This window comes from Phyllosticta citriasiana, assembly GCF_038021145.1.
Source record: "Phyllosticta citriasiana strain CBS 120426 chromosome Unknown IWZ02scaffold_7, whole genome shotgun sequence".
Taxonomy (NCBI): Eukaryota; Fungi; Ascomycota; class Dothideomycetes; order Botryosphaeriales; family Phyllostictaceae; genus Phyllosticta; species Phyllosticta citriasiana.
In genome coordinates, this window is record NW_027117284.1 from 1,591,155 (window position 1) to 1,606,550 (window position 15,396).

At 55.9% G+C, this 15,396-nt stretch overlaps 6 protein-coding genes across 6 annotated transcripts; 2 read left to right on the forward strand and 4 right to left on the reverse strand.

Annotated features, from left to right (window-relative positions):
• Positions 1-1,365: 1,365 nt before the first annotated feature.
• On the reverse strand, positions 1,366-2,311 carry IWZ02DRAFT_281696 (uncharacterized protein). The gene has a single exon (XM_066763653.1). It carries the CDS (start codon positions 2,063-2,065, stop codon positions 1,454-1,456), a length of 612 nt encoding a protein of 203 aa, XP_066622561.1. The 5' UTR covers positions 2,066-2,311; the 3' UTR covers positions 1,366-1,453.
• A 1,924-nt stretch (positions 2,312-4,235) lies between these two features.
• Positions 4,236-6,172, reverse strand: IWZ02DRAFT_281833 (uncharacterized protein). The gene is made up of 3 exons (XM_066763654.1): positions 5,597-6,172; positions 5,524-5,545; positions 4,236-5,470 (listed from the first exon to the last, which is right to left on the reverse strand). Exons 1-3 carry the CDS (start codon positions 6,048-6,050, stop codon positions 4,321-4,323), a joined length of 1,626 nt encoding a protein of 541 aa, XP_066622562.1. The 5' UTR covers positions 6,051-6,172; the 3' UTR covers positions 4,236-4,320.
• A 1,030-nt stretch (positions 6,173-7,202) lies between these two features.
• Positions 7,203-9,269, reverse strand: IWZ02DRAFT_281876 (GTP binding protein-like protein). Its single transcript, XM_066763655.1, has 11 exons — positions 8,937-9,269; positions 8,849-8,869; positions 8,749-8,791; positions 8,618-8,692; positions 8,528-8,564; positions 8,404-8,474; positions 8,331-8,353; positions 7,967-8,281; positions 7,554-7,910; positions 7,377-7,497; positions 7,203-7,318 (listed from the first exon to the last, which is right to left on the reverse strand). Exons 1-11 carry the CDS (start codon positions 8,955-8,957, stop codon positions 7,299-7,301), a joined length of 1,104 nt encoding a protein of 367 aa, XP_066622563.1. The 5' UTR covers positions 8,958-9,269; the 3' UTR covers positions 7,203-7,298.
• Positions 9,270-9,411: 142 nt separating this feature from the next.
• On the forward strand, positions 9,412-10,709 carry IWZ02DRAFT_282312 (cysteine dioxygenase). Its single transcript, XM_066763657.1, has 4 exons — positions 9,412-9,859; positions 9,921-9,965; positions 10,023-10,246; positions 10,305-10,709. The coding sequence occupies exons 1-4, from the start codon at positions 9,582-9,584 to the stop codon at positions 10,418-10,420; spliced, it is 663 nt and encodes a 220-aa protein (XP_066622564.1). The 5' UTR covers positions 9,412-9,581; the 3' UTR covers positions 10,421-10,709.
• A 436-nt stretch (positions 10,710-11,145) lies between these two features.
• IWZ02DRAFT_282096 (uncharacterized protein) lies at positions 11,146-12,170 on the reverse strand. The gene is made up of 2 exons (XM_066763656.1): positions 11,523-12,170; positions 11,146-11,461 (listed from the first exon to the last, which is right to left on the reverse strand). The coding sequence occupies exons 1-2, from the start codon at positions 11,920-11,922 to the stop codon at positions 11,265-11,267; spliced, it is 597 nt and encodes a 198-aa protein (XP_066622565.1). The 5' UTR covers positions 11,923-12,170; the 3' UTR covers positions 11,146-11,264.
• On the forward strand, positions 11,942-15,177 carry IWZ02DRAFT_378412 (uncharacterized protein; the record flags this gene model as incomplete). Its single annotated transcript, XM_066764990.1, has 4 exons — positions 11,942-12,250; positions 12,303-12,875; positions 13,097-15,039; positions 15,123-15,177. The coding sequence occupies 4 exons, from the start codon at positions 11,942-11,944 to the stop codon at positions 15,175-15,177; spliced, it is 2,880 nt and encodes a 959-aa protein (XP_066622566.1).
• Between the last annotated feature and the right edge of the window lie 219 nt (positions 15,178-15,396).

Here is a 15,396-nt window from a genome sequence, read left to right on the forward strand (position 1 = left end):
GCAACGACGGCGGCGGTCCGCAGCCATGCCGATTCGATTCATTCATTCGATTGGTAAGTCAATCATTGCCGCCCTCTTCCAGTTTGCAAATCGCTCCTGAGCACCTACCTAGTGCTGATAATAGACAGACAGACCAACAAAACGCCCGGACTTGCAACTCACCCACACACAACTCCATGATCCAACTGCTGCGCCGTTCGTATATCATACATCTGTCCGGCTAAGAAAATGCGGCACTAACACTACCACGAGACAAACAGCGAAGAGATTCGAAACAAAAAATGGAATAGAAAAAATTAAGAGAAAAAATCCTCGTAGATGATGACAGCAGAGCAGGGCACGCACGCACCAACCTACCTCCTCGCGGGCAACCAGCCGGCTGCACCAGTGCGGCACCGAACCGTAGCTATAGCCGTAGTCGCACGGCGGCCCCAAGGACCAGGGACCAACATTCGCATCTGCATCCATTCACTGACTAACCACATAAACGACTGCATGACGAGGTAGGCACAACTTCATTCCTTTTATCCATTTCTCATTTTTCTCCTCCTCTTCCTTTTCCTTTCCTCCCCTTTTCTCCCGTACTGCGCAATTCAAACATCAAAGAAGATGTACGCACAATCAAGGACACGACTTAAATCAGTGTCGCAGCGGCAGCAGGGAAGAATCAGCAGCGGTAAATGATGATGATGATGATGATGATGATGACGATCGCCGCGCTGGCCGGCTGAGCGAGCGCACGCACGCGCGGCCCAGTCGGCCGGTACGGTTCGCCTCCACTCCACTCCACTCACTCTGTCGGTCCTTCCTTCTTTCCTCCACCTTGGCGCCGTGGCCGCATGCTCGCTCGCTTGCCGGTTGAATGGTTGAATGGACGGCTGGAGTAGGGAGACAGGGAGACGAAGAGCGGTCAAGATATTGACTACGCGGTTGATGATGAGGAGGCGAGTGGACGGGGAACAGTGAGTTGTGAATGGTTAATGATGGACGGCTGGAGGAATAAGGAAGAGAATAGAATAAAGATGAGATGGGGTTATGCGGATGACTAGGCAGGAGAGTAGCAGCAGCAGCAGGCAAACAAGGGGTGGCAGATAGACACACAGACTATACAGAATGCGTGCGAAGGTGATGCATGAGCTGGAATGGAATGAGGTGAATGAAGCATAGCAGGTCAGATAGGACAAGTTCGCAGTTTAGCGGGCAAGCAGGCAGGCTAGTAAACAATAAAAAGACACATATCCATGCATACATACATATATGCATGTATGTACGTACCATCAATCCTTATATAGGTACGCATACTGCAAGACCGACTAACAACGTGGCGAGCGAAGAACAAGCCCATCCCATCCTTTCCCTTTCATCCATTTCATCCATCCATTAACAGCAAAAGCAGTAAGCGGAGCCGCACCTAATTATTAAAACCCAAGGCGCTGGAAATCTTTCTCCCTTATTAAATATCAATAGAGCAGTATAGGTATGGATAAATAACATCCACACGTGTCTTAGCATCTAAGACAAGATAAGCCAAAGCAAGGCAAGTCTGTCTCTCAGCTCTCGGTACGCACACATGCACGCACGCATGCAGGAGTAAGTGGTAGTCGGCATCGCTCACTAGTTGAGCGTGTTCGGGGCAGCAGGGCGCAAGCGCCGGCGGATGTGGCTCCATATAGTGCCGCTGCCGCCCCAGCCCACCTACGCATGACATGGCAGTGCAGTGCAGTACAGTGTGCTTAGATGGATAAGGGATGGATGAGGCGTAGTTAAGTAAGCAAGCAAGCCAGCAAGGAGAAATAAAGGAGATAAAGGGGGCAGCGGCGGCGGCGGCGGCGGTGGCGGCGGTGGTGGTAGGGGAAGGAAAAGGAAAAGTAAAAGTAAAAAGAAGGGTGTGTAGATTAGAGAAAGGGAGGGAGATGGACGGGATGGGAGATGTGGTTTTTAAGGTGGTGGTTGTTATGCTCAAATAACATGAACCATACCTACGCACATTAGCCACGTGTAGGCGCGGTATAAAACTCACACCAACGCACATAGCATAGCTGGGGAGGAGAGCCACATGTATCATGTAGCGGTAGTAGCAGTAGCAGCAGTAGCAGTTACCTAGCCAGGGTATGTATGCGTGTAGAAAGGAATGAGGTGTGTATGCCCGTAGGAGGCTGAAATCTATCCATCATCGATGACGAGCGCCAGCTAGCATAGCGCAGCACAGCGCAGTACAGCGCAGCCCAGATAAGACAACAACCCAGGCCAGACTAGACCAGACCATGAGACCAGACGAGCGTGCACCCATGCGTTTTGGGGGGAGGGGAGCTCCACCCGTCCTCCGGTCCGGCCAGTCGGCCAGCCGGCCGGAGCAGACCTGCTTGCTTGCTTGGTCGCACAGTGCTACTCCACGTGAGAGCCCCCTGTTGCTACCCACGGTACCTACCTTACGCTGGGTACATGTGGTACGGCCCGTGGCGTTCGTCGTCGTGTTGTCTTTCTTGCCTCCTCCCAAGCCACGCCTGAGGGGTTTTTTTGTTCTGCCCCGAACCGGAAGCCTGCCCTGAAGCCCTGCCCTATGCTATGCAGTGCTGTGCTGTTGCTGGCCCCAGACAGCCTGCCTGCTTGGACTGGACCGTCGCTCCACTGCATGTGTACACACGGTAGGTGGGGTAAGGTAGGTAGGTAGGGAGGTAGGTAGGTAACCTCACGTGAGGATTGGCTGGCTTGTGAGTAATTCGCTTCCGCCCACCTGGCCTGACGGGCTGGCTGCTGGCCGGGCTGGCGGCGGCAGATAGATGCGCTTGGGCGACCGTCTCTGCGGCCGCCCGAGACAGACGGACGGACGGACACATAGGCCCCATCCCATCCCATGTAAGCAAGTAAGTATGTATGTATGCATCTCCCGCAAGGCGCTGGCTGGCGGCCACAGCGCAAGCAAGGGAGCGAAAGGACCGACCAACCGACCAGCAATGTCGTCGTCGTCTGCGGCCTGGGCCCGCCGCACACGCCCATCACTCAAAACGAGGCTTGCCTGCGCGCGCTGGGCTGGGCTGGGCTGGGCGGATCACCACCACCACCACCACCACCGTACGTACGTACGTAGGTAACATTGATCAGAGCAGCCGCCGCCGCTCGCTCGCTCCAAAGCAACAATGCGCAGGACGAGAGGGATGGAAGGGCGAGAGGCCGCGCCGCCCAAGCCAAGAAAAATAAAGAAAAAGCAAAAAATAAAATAAAAACTTTGAACAAAGGTGGTTGGTGGCATGGCATTTTCGCGCTTTTATGTGTAGGAGGGAGGGAGGGATGGCCTTTTCCTTGGAACGAACAACAACAACACGCACAAGCATAGGCACAGGCACAAGCACAAGCACACGCACGTACCTCGAGTGACGGTGACGAGGACGAGATGAGATAGCGACGAGTCTCGAAGCAAGAAAAAGCAAAGGCTCGCGGAAAAAAACGCGCGCAGTTTGAGACGTGGAACCAAGCCGAAACATGATGCAAATTCGCCCACTAAAGTCCAGTAGGTAGGTAGGTAGATAGGTAGTGTCCAAAACAGCGCCGCGCGAGCGGATTCGACTTCTTTGTTTTTTCTTCTTCTTAAGGTGGGAGTTTCAACGTCGCAATTCCCCCTTGGCCTTCAACCCCCTGAACAAGCCCTCTTTTCTTCTCTCGCTGTTTTTTGATTTCCTTTTGCCCAAGTTGTCCCCATTACAAATCCAGGGGGTGGAGTAAGTGGTGCAATGCCGTGCCGCGCCGGTTTAGCCATTTGGGTACAGACGAAGGAGCGAATTGGAGGACAGGACAAGCGAGGGGAGGGGATTTTTTTTTTTTAAAAAAAAAGGGGGGGGGAGAAAAGGAAAGAAAAGGAAACAAAAACATGAGACAATGAAAGAAAAGAAAAAAAAAAAAAAAAAAAAAGGAAGCTACAGAGGTATCACAATTACATGGTACCCTGCTGCTGCGGCTGCAGGGCCCTTTCCAAACCGAGATGCCACCCCCAACCAGCCCAAACAAATCCTCAAGACCTAACGCAACAACAACAACCAGCAAACAACCAAATGTTGTCCCGAGAACAAATTATTCCAATGAATGTGCAATGAAAGGTACCCCGCAAAAAAACTCTTCAGGACTGACTACCGACCTGTTGCCAGTATGCCTTTAGACCGTGACTAGCCAAATCAAACGACGCCGTCAAGCAGTGGGAGTGAGATGTGAAGGATTCTGCCAATCGGAACCGTAATGAGACGATGACGACCAGAAAAGATACGAGAGGAGGAAAAACAAAATGTGGGCGACCCCTCAAACGACGACGAGACGAGGGCATGCAAATGTTCAAGTCTTCCTGACGAGTTCCTGCTCCGGGATGCGGTGCAAGCCCCCGGGCAGGTTCTCGCCCACCATGCTTCCGTTGCGCTGCAGCCGCAGCTTCTCCATCAACTTGCCAATTGTGACGTATTCCTGCGGCTCCACGAACCCGCCGGGCTGGTGCTGGAAGAAGCTCATGACGACTTCCAGAGCCTTCCTTGCGTCCTCCTGCGACGGCGACGAGGGGGCGGTGCTGCTGCTGCTGCTGGGACTGACCGGTGAAATTTGCTGTGTCGTGGTTACAGGGGTCAGTGCCGGAAGCGGCGGCGGCTGCATCGACGTCGTCTGCTGTTGTAACAGCGTGCTTGGCCGCTGCATCATCTCTTCAACACCTCCCATGGACGACGGATCTGCTATTGGCGACTCCAATGTCGTCGAGGTGACGTAGCGGGGAGTTTCGGCCTCAGAGGATGACGGCGGAGACCCGTACGAATCTATCCCAAGCGCCGGGAAGCTTTGGCTTCTTTGCGTCACATTGCGCGGCTGCTGCGACGGCATGAAGGGGCTGGGCCCACACACGGAATCGGGCGTGAAGAAGGGCGAGGTCGGGCTCGTGGGTCCCGCCGAAAAGGTCGAGCCAGCTGCATCCGTAAAGACGCTCGACAAAGATGTATTGCTCTGCGAATGGGGAAACGACCGATTCGGTTGGTCTCTATAACTGTCGGGGCTTTCCGTCTTGATCAGACTTTCCTCGCTCTTCAAGGAGCTCGAGGTCAAAGGCGAGGGCGACGGAATTCTCCTAGGGGAGCAGGGTGACGTTTCGTTGGGAGTGTGTGCGCTTGACGGTGGATTTGACGGTTCTGAGTCCTCGGCAATGGACCGCTTTCTCGACTTGGCCCCCATCAAGCTGTTCTTTTGCTTAAACTTGGCCAGCCAGGTGTTGCTACTGGCTTGGATGTGGCTTTCGGAACTGCCAACCGAAGCGGCGAAGAACTGGGCCTTTTCCTTGATCATGTCGTCTGTCAGAGGAAGTCCCTGCCGCTGGTGGTTTTTGGCCCAGTTCGCCAATGCTCTCTCAACGTCTGGAAACTTGCTCTTGGACCTCTTGATGGGAGAGCGGCTTCCATCATCCTGATACAAGTATTTTTCCTTTTGTCTTAGAACCTTGGATACAGTGCTGGCAACGGTCAGTACACATGGCGCAATTGAATCAAGAACGCGGAAGAATACCTGCGCTCGACGCCAAACATGGCTGGTGGTCCACGTTAGCAAAGTCCATTACGAGACGGTTGACCGGACTAACCTCCAATCTCCGTCTGCTTCACGGTGGGATGCTCCTCGTGATAGAGGCACATGCGCCGGCGGTCATTGTCTGTGAGTGTCTTTCTCGGTGTTGAAGATGTCCGAGTCGAAGCGGCCGAGACCGGGGCCGGGGCCGGCTGCACTGGCGCCGGCGCAGGAGCAGAGTAGACCTGGTGAGGCGCGTAGCTTGTCTGACCCGTCAACATGCTCGGCCACTGCGGCATGATGAGCGGTTGGAGGTGTTGGTGGTTTGGCCTAGGCGGTTGCATTGGCTGGTGCTGGGAGAAGATGGGCTCCATTGGCGGGGGGTTAAAAGCAAAGGCATTGTATTCCTGGGCTGGGGAGTTGTGGTGGTAGGCGACGGGCGAGTCGGTCCAAGGAGCTGCTGCCGTGTCGTACTGAAAGGTGGACTCGTCCGGGTGGTGTTGCTCGTGCTTGATGCCTATGTGGCTCATGGCGATCAGAAAGCGAGTGGGCGAACCGTGCGGTTGGAATTTTGGAAAAGGTCAGACTTCTTGTATGCAGCGAGTGCATCCGAGAGAGTGGTGTTCCTGAGATCAGAAAAGGAAGGGTGCATGCATGCACGGGGAAGTCCTGAAGCGAAACACGGTAGTGGTACCACGGCGCAAGCGAGTGGGCGGAGGAGCAGAGACAGGAATGAGACAGGACGGGGGGTGGGCCTCGAGATCGGACGAGGTGATCAGTAGTGTGGAGAGAGTTGAAGGTCCAAGGTAAGGTAGGGACAAGGTAGGGAGTCGTTGGTGAATACGGTGCGGGTGCGGTGCGGTGCGGTGCGGGTGCAGAAGCGGGAGCAGATAGGCAGCTGGTGCCCCCCTGTATGTCTGTTTTGTGGACATGGCCGTCTAGATGTTTTGAACTGGGAAAGGCGGGCTGTCGTTCTCTGGGGCGGCCAGTGGGAAGCCAAGGCGGAGACGTTGGACGCTGAGAGGGCAGTCAAGTCGGGTAGCGGTACAATGGGAATCGAAGATCGTCGTGTGGTCGTCGTCGTCCTGCTGCTGGGATCAGCTATCGGCCGTGCGCGGGCGACGGAATCTTTGCCCTGGTCCCTCTGCGCCCCCTTCGTTCTCCTGCCCTCGCACTCCCCCCCCCCCCCCCCCAGTCGCAGTCGCAGTCGCAGTCCCAGTCCCAGTCACACGTCCTCACCATCACCACAACCACCACCACCACCACTTCCCATCCACTCGCTGCTCCTGAAAAATGTCCGTCACTCGCCGCCGTCAGACAAACAAACCAACATGCACCGCATCCACGAACCCGCGCCCGTCGGTCGTTCGTATCCTCTGGCTCTGGCCGTCGTCATCAACGCCATCCATGCAAACAAAAATATTCCTACCAACCTGTGAGCTCCAACCGTATACATTGCCTAGACGCCCCAAAACCCTGTCCTGGACTCGAATCCCTCCGCGGCCTCCTCTCCTCGCGACCCCCTCCGGTCGCTCGGGCGCCGAGCTGCTGTCGATCAGTCCAATAAGCCCGCCGGCAGAGGGACATGCATATCCACACGACTCCATCCACTTTCCAAACTCCGTGCTGCGCTTTTTCCTTCCTGGCCAAGCCAGCCCTCTGGTTCCGGATGCGGTTGTCCCACCCCACCAATCAGTACTGCTTTTTGATATGCTCCGAAAATTGCTCCACGCCACACCCGGGGCGCGGCCTCCCCCAAACGGACTGCGGCCCGCCGATCACCGTTTGACGATAGTTACTGCGCATGACGTAAGCATCTTGCTTTTTGCCCCCAACAAATGGCACGGCTAACTTACCAACATCTTCGTCTGCCAGCTCGTGTGACAGTCCAACGCGCTGAGGCTGGTGCTTGACAGACTTGCCGTACACAATGGCGTGTTTGAATTGTTCCGTAATCGTCTTGTGGATTTGGTTGCACTGTGCAGCGTCCGGTTAGCACGGCTCGCGGCGCCGGAGTCGATCAAACAGCTTACAAAGTCTTCGATGGTGCATGCGTTGGACTTGAGCACGACGGGAGCCGAGTAGTCGGGCATGCGGCCCTTGGGCTTGGTGTAGACTCGTCGGAGATTGAGCTTATCCCACATTTGCTCCAACAGCTCGTCGACATTCCAGCCGTGTTCCGAACTGATGGGGCAGGCGTTGGGAATGCGGTACAGCAGGTCCAGCTCCTCAATGGTAATGGCGTCAATCTTGTTCAGCGCGTAAATGGCCGGGATGTATGCCCTGCTCTTTGCTTCCAGCACGTCGATGAGATCGTCAATGGTAGCGTCGCAGCGAATGGCAATATCCGCCGATGCAATCTTGTATTCTTTCATAACGGCCTTGATTTCCTGTTTTGGCAGCGCTCAGCGGCAGATCCAGACTCTTTGCCATGTGGCCAACTTACGTCGTGGTCAATGTTGGTCAGCGGCACCGTGTTGGTGATGTTGATGCCACCTTGGTCCTTTTTCTTGAAGACAATGTTAGGGGGCTCCTTGTTGATGCGGATGCCAAAGCCTTCGAGTTCCGTCTCGATGATGCGCTTGTCGGTGAGCGGCTTGTTGACGTCGAGGACGATGCAGATGAGATGGCAGGTTTTGGCGACGGCAATGACCTGTCGTCCTCTACCCTTGCCGTCCTTGGCTCCCTGAATGATACCGGGCAAGTCGAGAATTTGGAGCTTAGCGCCATTGTAGATGATTTGACCGGGCACCGTGGTAAGCTGGATCGTGCGTTAGTCGTCGGTTCGTCGATGAGAGCAATTTACCAACTGTTGTAAACTCGTATGCGGCAGCTGCAGGCATGATTAGCCAAGAGAATCAAAAAAGGGACGCAACAGCGGACCTTCTGAATGTTGGCCGGTCAATCTGCTCATCAACGTCGACTTTCCTACCGAGGGGAAACCAATGAAGCCTCTGCCATGGACGTCAGCGTTGTCCGGTCGAATCTTTGCCAGGCGCAAACTCACATGCTAGCCACACCGGTCCTCGCGACATCGAATCCGACTGACAGCGGTGTGAGTAAAATGACCAGCGTCTTCCAAGAGTCTTGTCCTTACTTCCAGCACCGCCTCCTCCTCCAGAGGGGGTCAGCAGTTCCTTCTTGAGCTTCGAGAGCTTTGCCTTGAGTTGTCCTACACACCCGTCAGACGTGCATATCAATCGTGTTGCGCCGCTTCGGCTGCCATACCCAAGTGAAACGACGTCGCCTTGTTTTTCTGAGTGCGAGCCATCTGTTTGGGAGGTTAGCGCGTCGCTCGCCATGGGCGGTCGGATTGACGTGTACGGACTTCGGACTCGATCTCCTTGATCTGTTGTTCATGGCGGCGGTATTAGCATGCGGCGTATTCGAGGCGGGTGGTGATGGCGTCGGCTTGCCTTGTCTACAGTGGTCGCCATGGCTGCTGAGTGTGCGGGTACGGGTACGGGTACGGGTACGGGTGGTGGCTATCGCAGGGCTGGGGTCTGGTGTTGAAGGCGGGACGGAGTCAGGTCTCGTCGGAATATTGTTCAGCGCAGGATGACGTGGGTGCCAATCAGAAGATTTGGCGGGGAGCTGTGGTGGTCGCTGGTCGGCGGCGAACTCGGTTCGAAGAGACTCAACGGAAGCTCCCATTGGCAGGGCTGACCAAGAAAAAACCTCGTCACAACCGCCGGCTCACCCGGCGACAGTAAAGTACACGGTTCAGTACAGTACAGCACACACTTCACCTTAGTCTGCACCGTTACATGTCCAACCACCAGCCTACATACCCTCCTCCAGCACCTACGTAAGTCGCTGCCGGTGCAAAGCACGCAATCGTCTGCAGCGTTTGCTCATCACGCTCGTCCGCATAGGAACAGGACGCGTGCGCGTTTGCTTCCACTAGCAGGTTCCTGAGACACGTCTTTGCTTTGAACCAACTCCCCGACGGTAGCCGCGGAGGCGTATTCACACTTTAAAGCGCCCTCGTGCCCTGCCATACGGCTGTCACTGTCAATCTCCAGTCCCGCCATTCCCACTCCTTATCAGCTCATTCCGACATGACTGCTCTAGGCGATAGCATTGTCCAGGCCCCTGCTACTGGGGGCAACTCCAAGTCGCAAGACCTGGACGCTTTCCACGCTCTCGTCCAAGACCTCAGCAACATCCTTGGGCCGTCGTCGGGCATTGACTCGGATGACGTCGATCCCCACGAGCTGGAGAATCTCATGAAAAACTATGTATCCAACCCTCTAGAGTGGCAACAGTATGCCCATGGCGACGGCAGTCGAAACTACACGCGCAACTTGGTAGACAAAGGCAATGGCAAATCCAACCTGTATGATCTCGCCTCCACGTGAATCAGTGTCGCTTCGCCAACCAGACTGATTGCCCTGCAGGCTGATACTAGTGTGGACTCCCGGCAAAGGTTCACCCATCCACGAGTCAGTATCTGGCCTGCTCTCTTCTCGATGCCCTCAGTCGTTAACGTGACCCGCCAGTCATGCCAACGCTCATTGCGTCATGAAAGTCTTGAAAGGAAGTCTGAAGGAGACTCTTTACTCTTGGCCGGACCGCCAACTCTCCGAACAGGGGAAGCCCGCACCGCCCCAGATCAAAAAAGAGACGGTCTATCACGAGAACGGCGTGACATACATGTCTGACCAGCTGGGCTTGCACCGCATCTCCAACCCTGACCCGGACAACTACGCCGTGTCCCTGCACCGTAAGTCTTGATACTCACAGTTTTTGCCTCGGTTAGGAATGCTGAACGACCCCGTCAGTCTACACGCCGCCAAATGCGGAGCATTTTGGATGCCAGATCTTTGACGAAAAGACTGGAAGAGCCAGCCACGTTTCCCAAAGCAACTTCTTCTCCGTCGTCGGTCACAAACTCTAAACTCAATCTCTTTGTCAGGCCTTGGGGAGCGAGGACAAGGGCGTTTTGGAAGCGGGCTGGCGTTCGGGTATGAGGGGTTTGGGTCCGAGACGGACGACGAAGACGGTCTTGGTTGTCCAATCATTTCCGCTCTGTTGCATGTCCTGTTGGTCTTTCGTGTCGCTCGAGAATTGCGCTTCGCTAGCAGGACGTTAAGCTTTTCAACACTGCTCGTTCTGTCCAATCACACGCTTTGCACTGCCTCCTAACGGCTCGATCGGTGGTCGTCGGTAGACGTCCTTGTCCCTTGAGCTCGTTAGCACGACGGATCGTTGATCATCACGGGCCGCTCCAGCAACTTTGATTCCCTCAGATGATTCAGTCCTGCCATGAATGCGGTATTGTGCGAACCGCTCTGCGTCACAGGCCCGCGCCGGCACTGCTGACGACTCACGAGCTTGGGTGCCTCTAGTCGTCCTGCCTCGGAGGATGCCATGCCGACAACATTGACGCTGCAACAACTGTTTCCACTGCCACGCGCGTGGTCGTTGGTAGCTTGTAAAGACCGCTCCCGACTGGTGTAGCTAGTCGCATGTCCCATGAACATTGACCCGTTTACCAAGAACATACATGTTGCGGATCAAGACAACCGCGCGCTTAATCAAAGCTCCTCTCGACGACCTGAGCTGGTGGCAATTGGGCGTGATAGACCATGTTCAACCTCGAATGTACTGAGTAGACAGTCGTCCAGCTTTCGGATTTAGAAGCAGCTTCTCTCCTCATGCCTGCCGGTTAACTCTTGATTAGACCATTGCAACCGCGGTCCTTGCAACATCTCCACCTTCTTCTGCACTCATGGAACCCGTCACATTGACGTCCAGTCCATTTTCCCGCGTTTCAAACCTCGTTGCCCTTTGTTTGGTTTCAAGTGCCGCATCAAACTGTTTTGACAAGAAAGACTTGGCTGCGAGCACATCAACGACGATTTTGGAGTGGGTGAAGTCGAGTGCTGAGTAAACGGACAGGGCGGGGAGACCGTGTCGACCTGGACGATGAGTAAAGCTGTGGTCGTCAGCCGGGAAGGCCCTGGTACCATGTTTCGACGTTTCGAGAGAGCCTTAACAATGACAGCACTGTAGTACAACGACAGTCTTCAGCCATTTATTGCGCCTGTCGAGCTCGCGTGATGAGCTGATGACTGCAAGTAACCCTTGGCGGCATCCGTTGAGGCTATGTCTTAGCTTCCATACGGACCCGGAGGCTCCACATGGACCCGACGAACGGTAGCTTATATACGAGGCTGAAATTCCTGCCCTCGGGGGAGAAAGAAAAATCGGTACAATCTGTTTTGATGGGAGCTGTGGACAACATGCTCGGTTCCCGGTGGGCCAAATGCGCGCCAAGGCAATGCCTCCTTCGGCCACCCAGCGGCTGAAGCACCGGATCACGCTGTTTGCAACTCGACCACCCACTGACGCAACCACAAGACATGACGAGGCTCGCAGCAGCAGCCCGGCCATCATCAACTCCACGCTCTCCCAAATGCACCTGGCGCTGTCGCTGCCCGTAGCGCACCTCCAATCCTCGGCGCCCTCGCCCGCCCTGCTCCACGTTGCCTTTGTCGTCCTCTCCGCCGCTTCGGCCCTCTGCAGTTCGCCCGACCACTCGCTCCTGGCCACGTCCGTCTCGTGGGGCTTGCTATGGATATTCAGTAGTCTGCGAATTGGCCTCTGGCACGGCAGGGACAATGAGCTGCGGAGAAGATTCAGCTGGGCCGCCGGCGCGCTGCTCGCCCTGGCGCAGGTCTGCGAACAGGCCGCGAATGACGAGGAGGGCTTCTGGTGGACAAAGGTACCACGGCGAAAATCCTTTGGAGGACTCTTTGATTGACACGGAGTCGCAGTCTCTGCTACCCGCTACGCTGTACATAATCCGGGCGTCGGACGTCATCGCCTGCACCTTTTCCTTTGCCAACCTCGACGACCCCTCGAATCCTCAGGGCTCGCGTGCTCTACTTCCTCATGGGTTCGTCGCCCTCCTCACAGTCTCGGCCGCCGTTGCGCTGAGTACCGTGCCCATCCTCCCACAAGTCACGGCTCTTGGCCTTTGCAGCGTCGTGCTCACGAGCTTTGCTCTGCTTTTGCTCGAGCACTCCATCACCACCGTCAGAAACCCCAAGGCGAGCTTGAGCAATGGCGTGTCGCCCGTGTTGCCGGTTCGCCCTCGTTCGGGCAGCATTGTGCGTTCAGACGCGTGGCTAGTCACGATGCGCGAAGCCGCGTCGATAATTTCCATTTCGTGCTTTGTTCTCTCGTTTTGCTTTGAAAAAAGCTACAGGATGCATACGATGGCGCACGACGGCGAGGCCGAGACGGTGCTGCAGATGTGGGAGAGCGCGGCGCGGGCATTTGCATTTCAGCAGACCGTCAGAATGGCTCTGACGGGCGCCGTTGCTAACCTGGTTCTCTTCCTCATGGTGAGTCCCACCCTTGCTGTCTATCTCGTGCACTGTTGGCCTGGGTATCCCGCTCTTTTCGTTCAAGTCGCGCTTTCGCCCTTGCCGAAGACCCCTGATGCATCCCTCGTTTGTGTTTCTTCATTCCCCAGTTGGCATAGTTACCGCTCCAGCGACGCACTACGTTCCCGCGGTCCTCTTGCTCCACGAATCTTCCCTGTACTGATGCCAGCACTTGACAGATCCGTCAGTCAGGCGCCTTCGACACCGTCTGTTCGTCGCTCGCGGGGCTCTTGTTTGCTCACTCCTATGCCTTTCCATCGTTGCAAGCTTTCTGGTTTGCCCTGCTCTACGGGGCGGGAGCGCTGTCGCTAAACTACCACGCGCCTGGTCGAGACAGCAAAATGCTGGCCCGGCACTTTCTGACAATCGTCGCAGCCATCTCCTTTGGTTTCATCCTCTTTAGCTACCTCCGTCAACTGACGGCCTTTTCACGACCTCCACCTGCCGAAGTCCATGGCTCCATCCATCTTAACGATGCGCCCGAGGCCTCCAAACCGCTCGCTCTCTCTGCAAAGGATCGCCATCCCGTTGAACAGCTGATTGCCGATGCCGAGAAGAACTGGAATAACTTGTTGTCAAGACAATCGCAAACGCTCGAGGACGCTGTCGCCCGGTATCGCCAACGATTCGGTACGCATCCTCCTCCCAAATTTGATCGATGGTTCGAGTTTGCAAAGAGGAAGGGCGTCCAATTGATTGACGATGGGTACGACGAAATCTATCGCGCGCTGACACCCTTTTGGGCGCTCAAGCCGGCAACAATACGGGCACGGGTGAGGGAAGCTCTTGGACATGGGGACAATTCTCTGATTGGGCTGCTGATTCGCGACGGGCAAGCGACGCACATTGAAGGCGGGCAAGAATGGCAGCAAGAGGCGACGTTGGGCATGATCAAGAGCTTCATCGCACATCTCCCGGACATGGACATTGCGTTCAACATTCACGACGAACCCCGTGTGGTCGTTCCGCACGACCAGCTTTCTCGATTGATAGCCCGCGCAAAGGGCGAAAAGATGCCCGCCGCTTTGGCTACAACACAGCCAAAGAATCAATTCTCGAAGCGGCCAAAGGACATGAACAATGGCAAGCGAATCGACGAGGTGTCTTTCACGCGCTTCAACCAATTCGCCCACCAAGGCACCTGGACCCATTCCCGCCTATCTTGTTCTCCTGACAGCCCAGCTCGCAGCATCGACGAGAACCCGCCGGACAACCAAACGGCGTACGCAGTCAGCGAGCTCGGCTTCATCTACAACACGACGGCCTTCTCCGACATTTGCAACTCTCCCTCCCTCTCCTCGCACTACGGCTTCTTCGACCGGCCCAACGCCTTCAACCTGGTGCAAGAGCTCTTCCCCATCTTCTCACAGAGCAAAATCAGCTCTTACCAAGACATCCTCTACCCGTCGCCGTGGTACTGGTACGGCAAAGTGCCGTACGAAGAATTCCGCGACCCGGCCTGGGAAGACAAGGCCGACGCGCTGTACTGGCGGGGCAGCACGACGGGCGGCTTCAGTCGCGCCAGCGGTTGGCGGCGGCAGCACCGGCAGCACGTCGTGGCGCGGCTCAACGAGCCGGGCAAAGCGCTCATCATGGCCAAATCGACGACCAGCGCGCCCAGCAACCCAGACGACGCCTCGTCGCCGCCCGTCGAGCAAACCGTCTGGTCGCCCAAGCCGGCCTCGCGCAAAGACTACGCAGACCTCTTCGACGTGCGCTTCTCGCACATCGGGCAGTGCGACCCGGGCGACTGCGACGCGCAGCGCGAGTTCTTCAAGCTCGCCGACGCGGCGGACCAGCAGGACGCGTGGGGCTGGAAGCACCTGCTCGACATGGACGGCAACGCGTTTTCCGGCCGCTTCTACGCGTTCCTGCAGTCCAAGAGCCTCGTTTACAAAATGGCTTTGTTTCGCGAGTGGCATGGCGACTGGTTGCAGCCGTGGTTGCATTACGTGCCGCTGTCACTGAGGGGCGATGAGTGGTTGGAGGTTGTGCGTTTTTTTCAGGGCGAAGAGGAGGGCAGGAGGCTGGCGCGGTTTGTCGCGAATACGGGGCGGGAGTGGGCGGGACGGACGCTGCGCAATGTCGATTTTGAGGTTTGGTTTTTTAGGTTGCTTCTTGAGTGAGTTGGTCCCCTTTCTTTCCTTTTCCCTTTTCCCTTTGCCCCCTTTTCTTGGCTGTGGCTAACGAAGTCATCACTCATAGGTATGGTCGTCTCATTGACGATAATAGAGAGACGATTGGCTACGCGGCGACGTAGCTCTTCCTACACTCCTACCCTGCTCTCCTCCTATCCACCCTTTCTCTCTCTCTCCTTTTCTCTGAGCGGAAACTTTTTCTCTTCTTCTTCTTCGTCTTCTTTTTTCCCATGGCGTCTGTGGGGTGTCGCTGTTGTTGTCGTTGTAGGATACTATGCGTGCCAGACTAGCAGACCGGCAAACCTGCATCGGTCAGGTCAGCCTGGGAGTCTTTCTCCTTT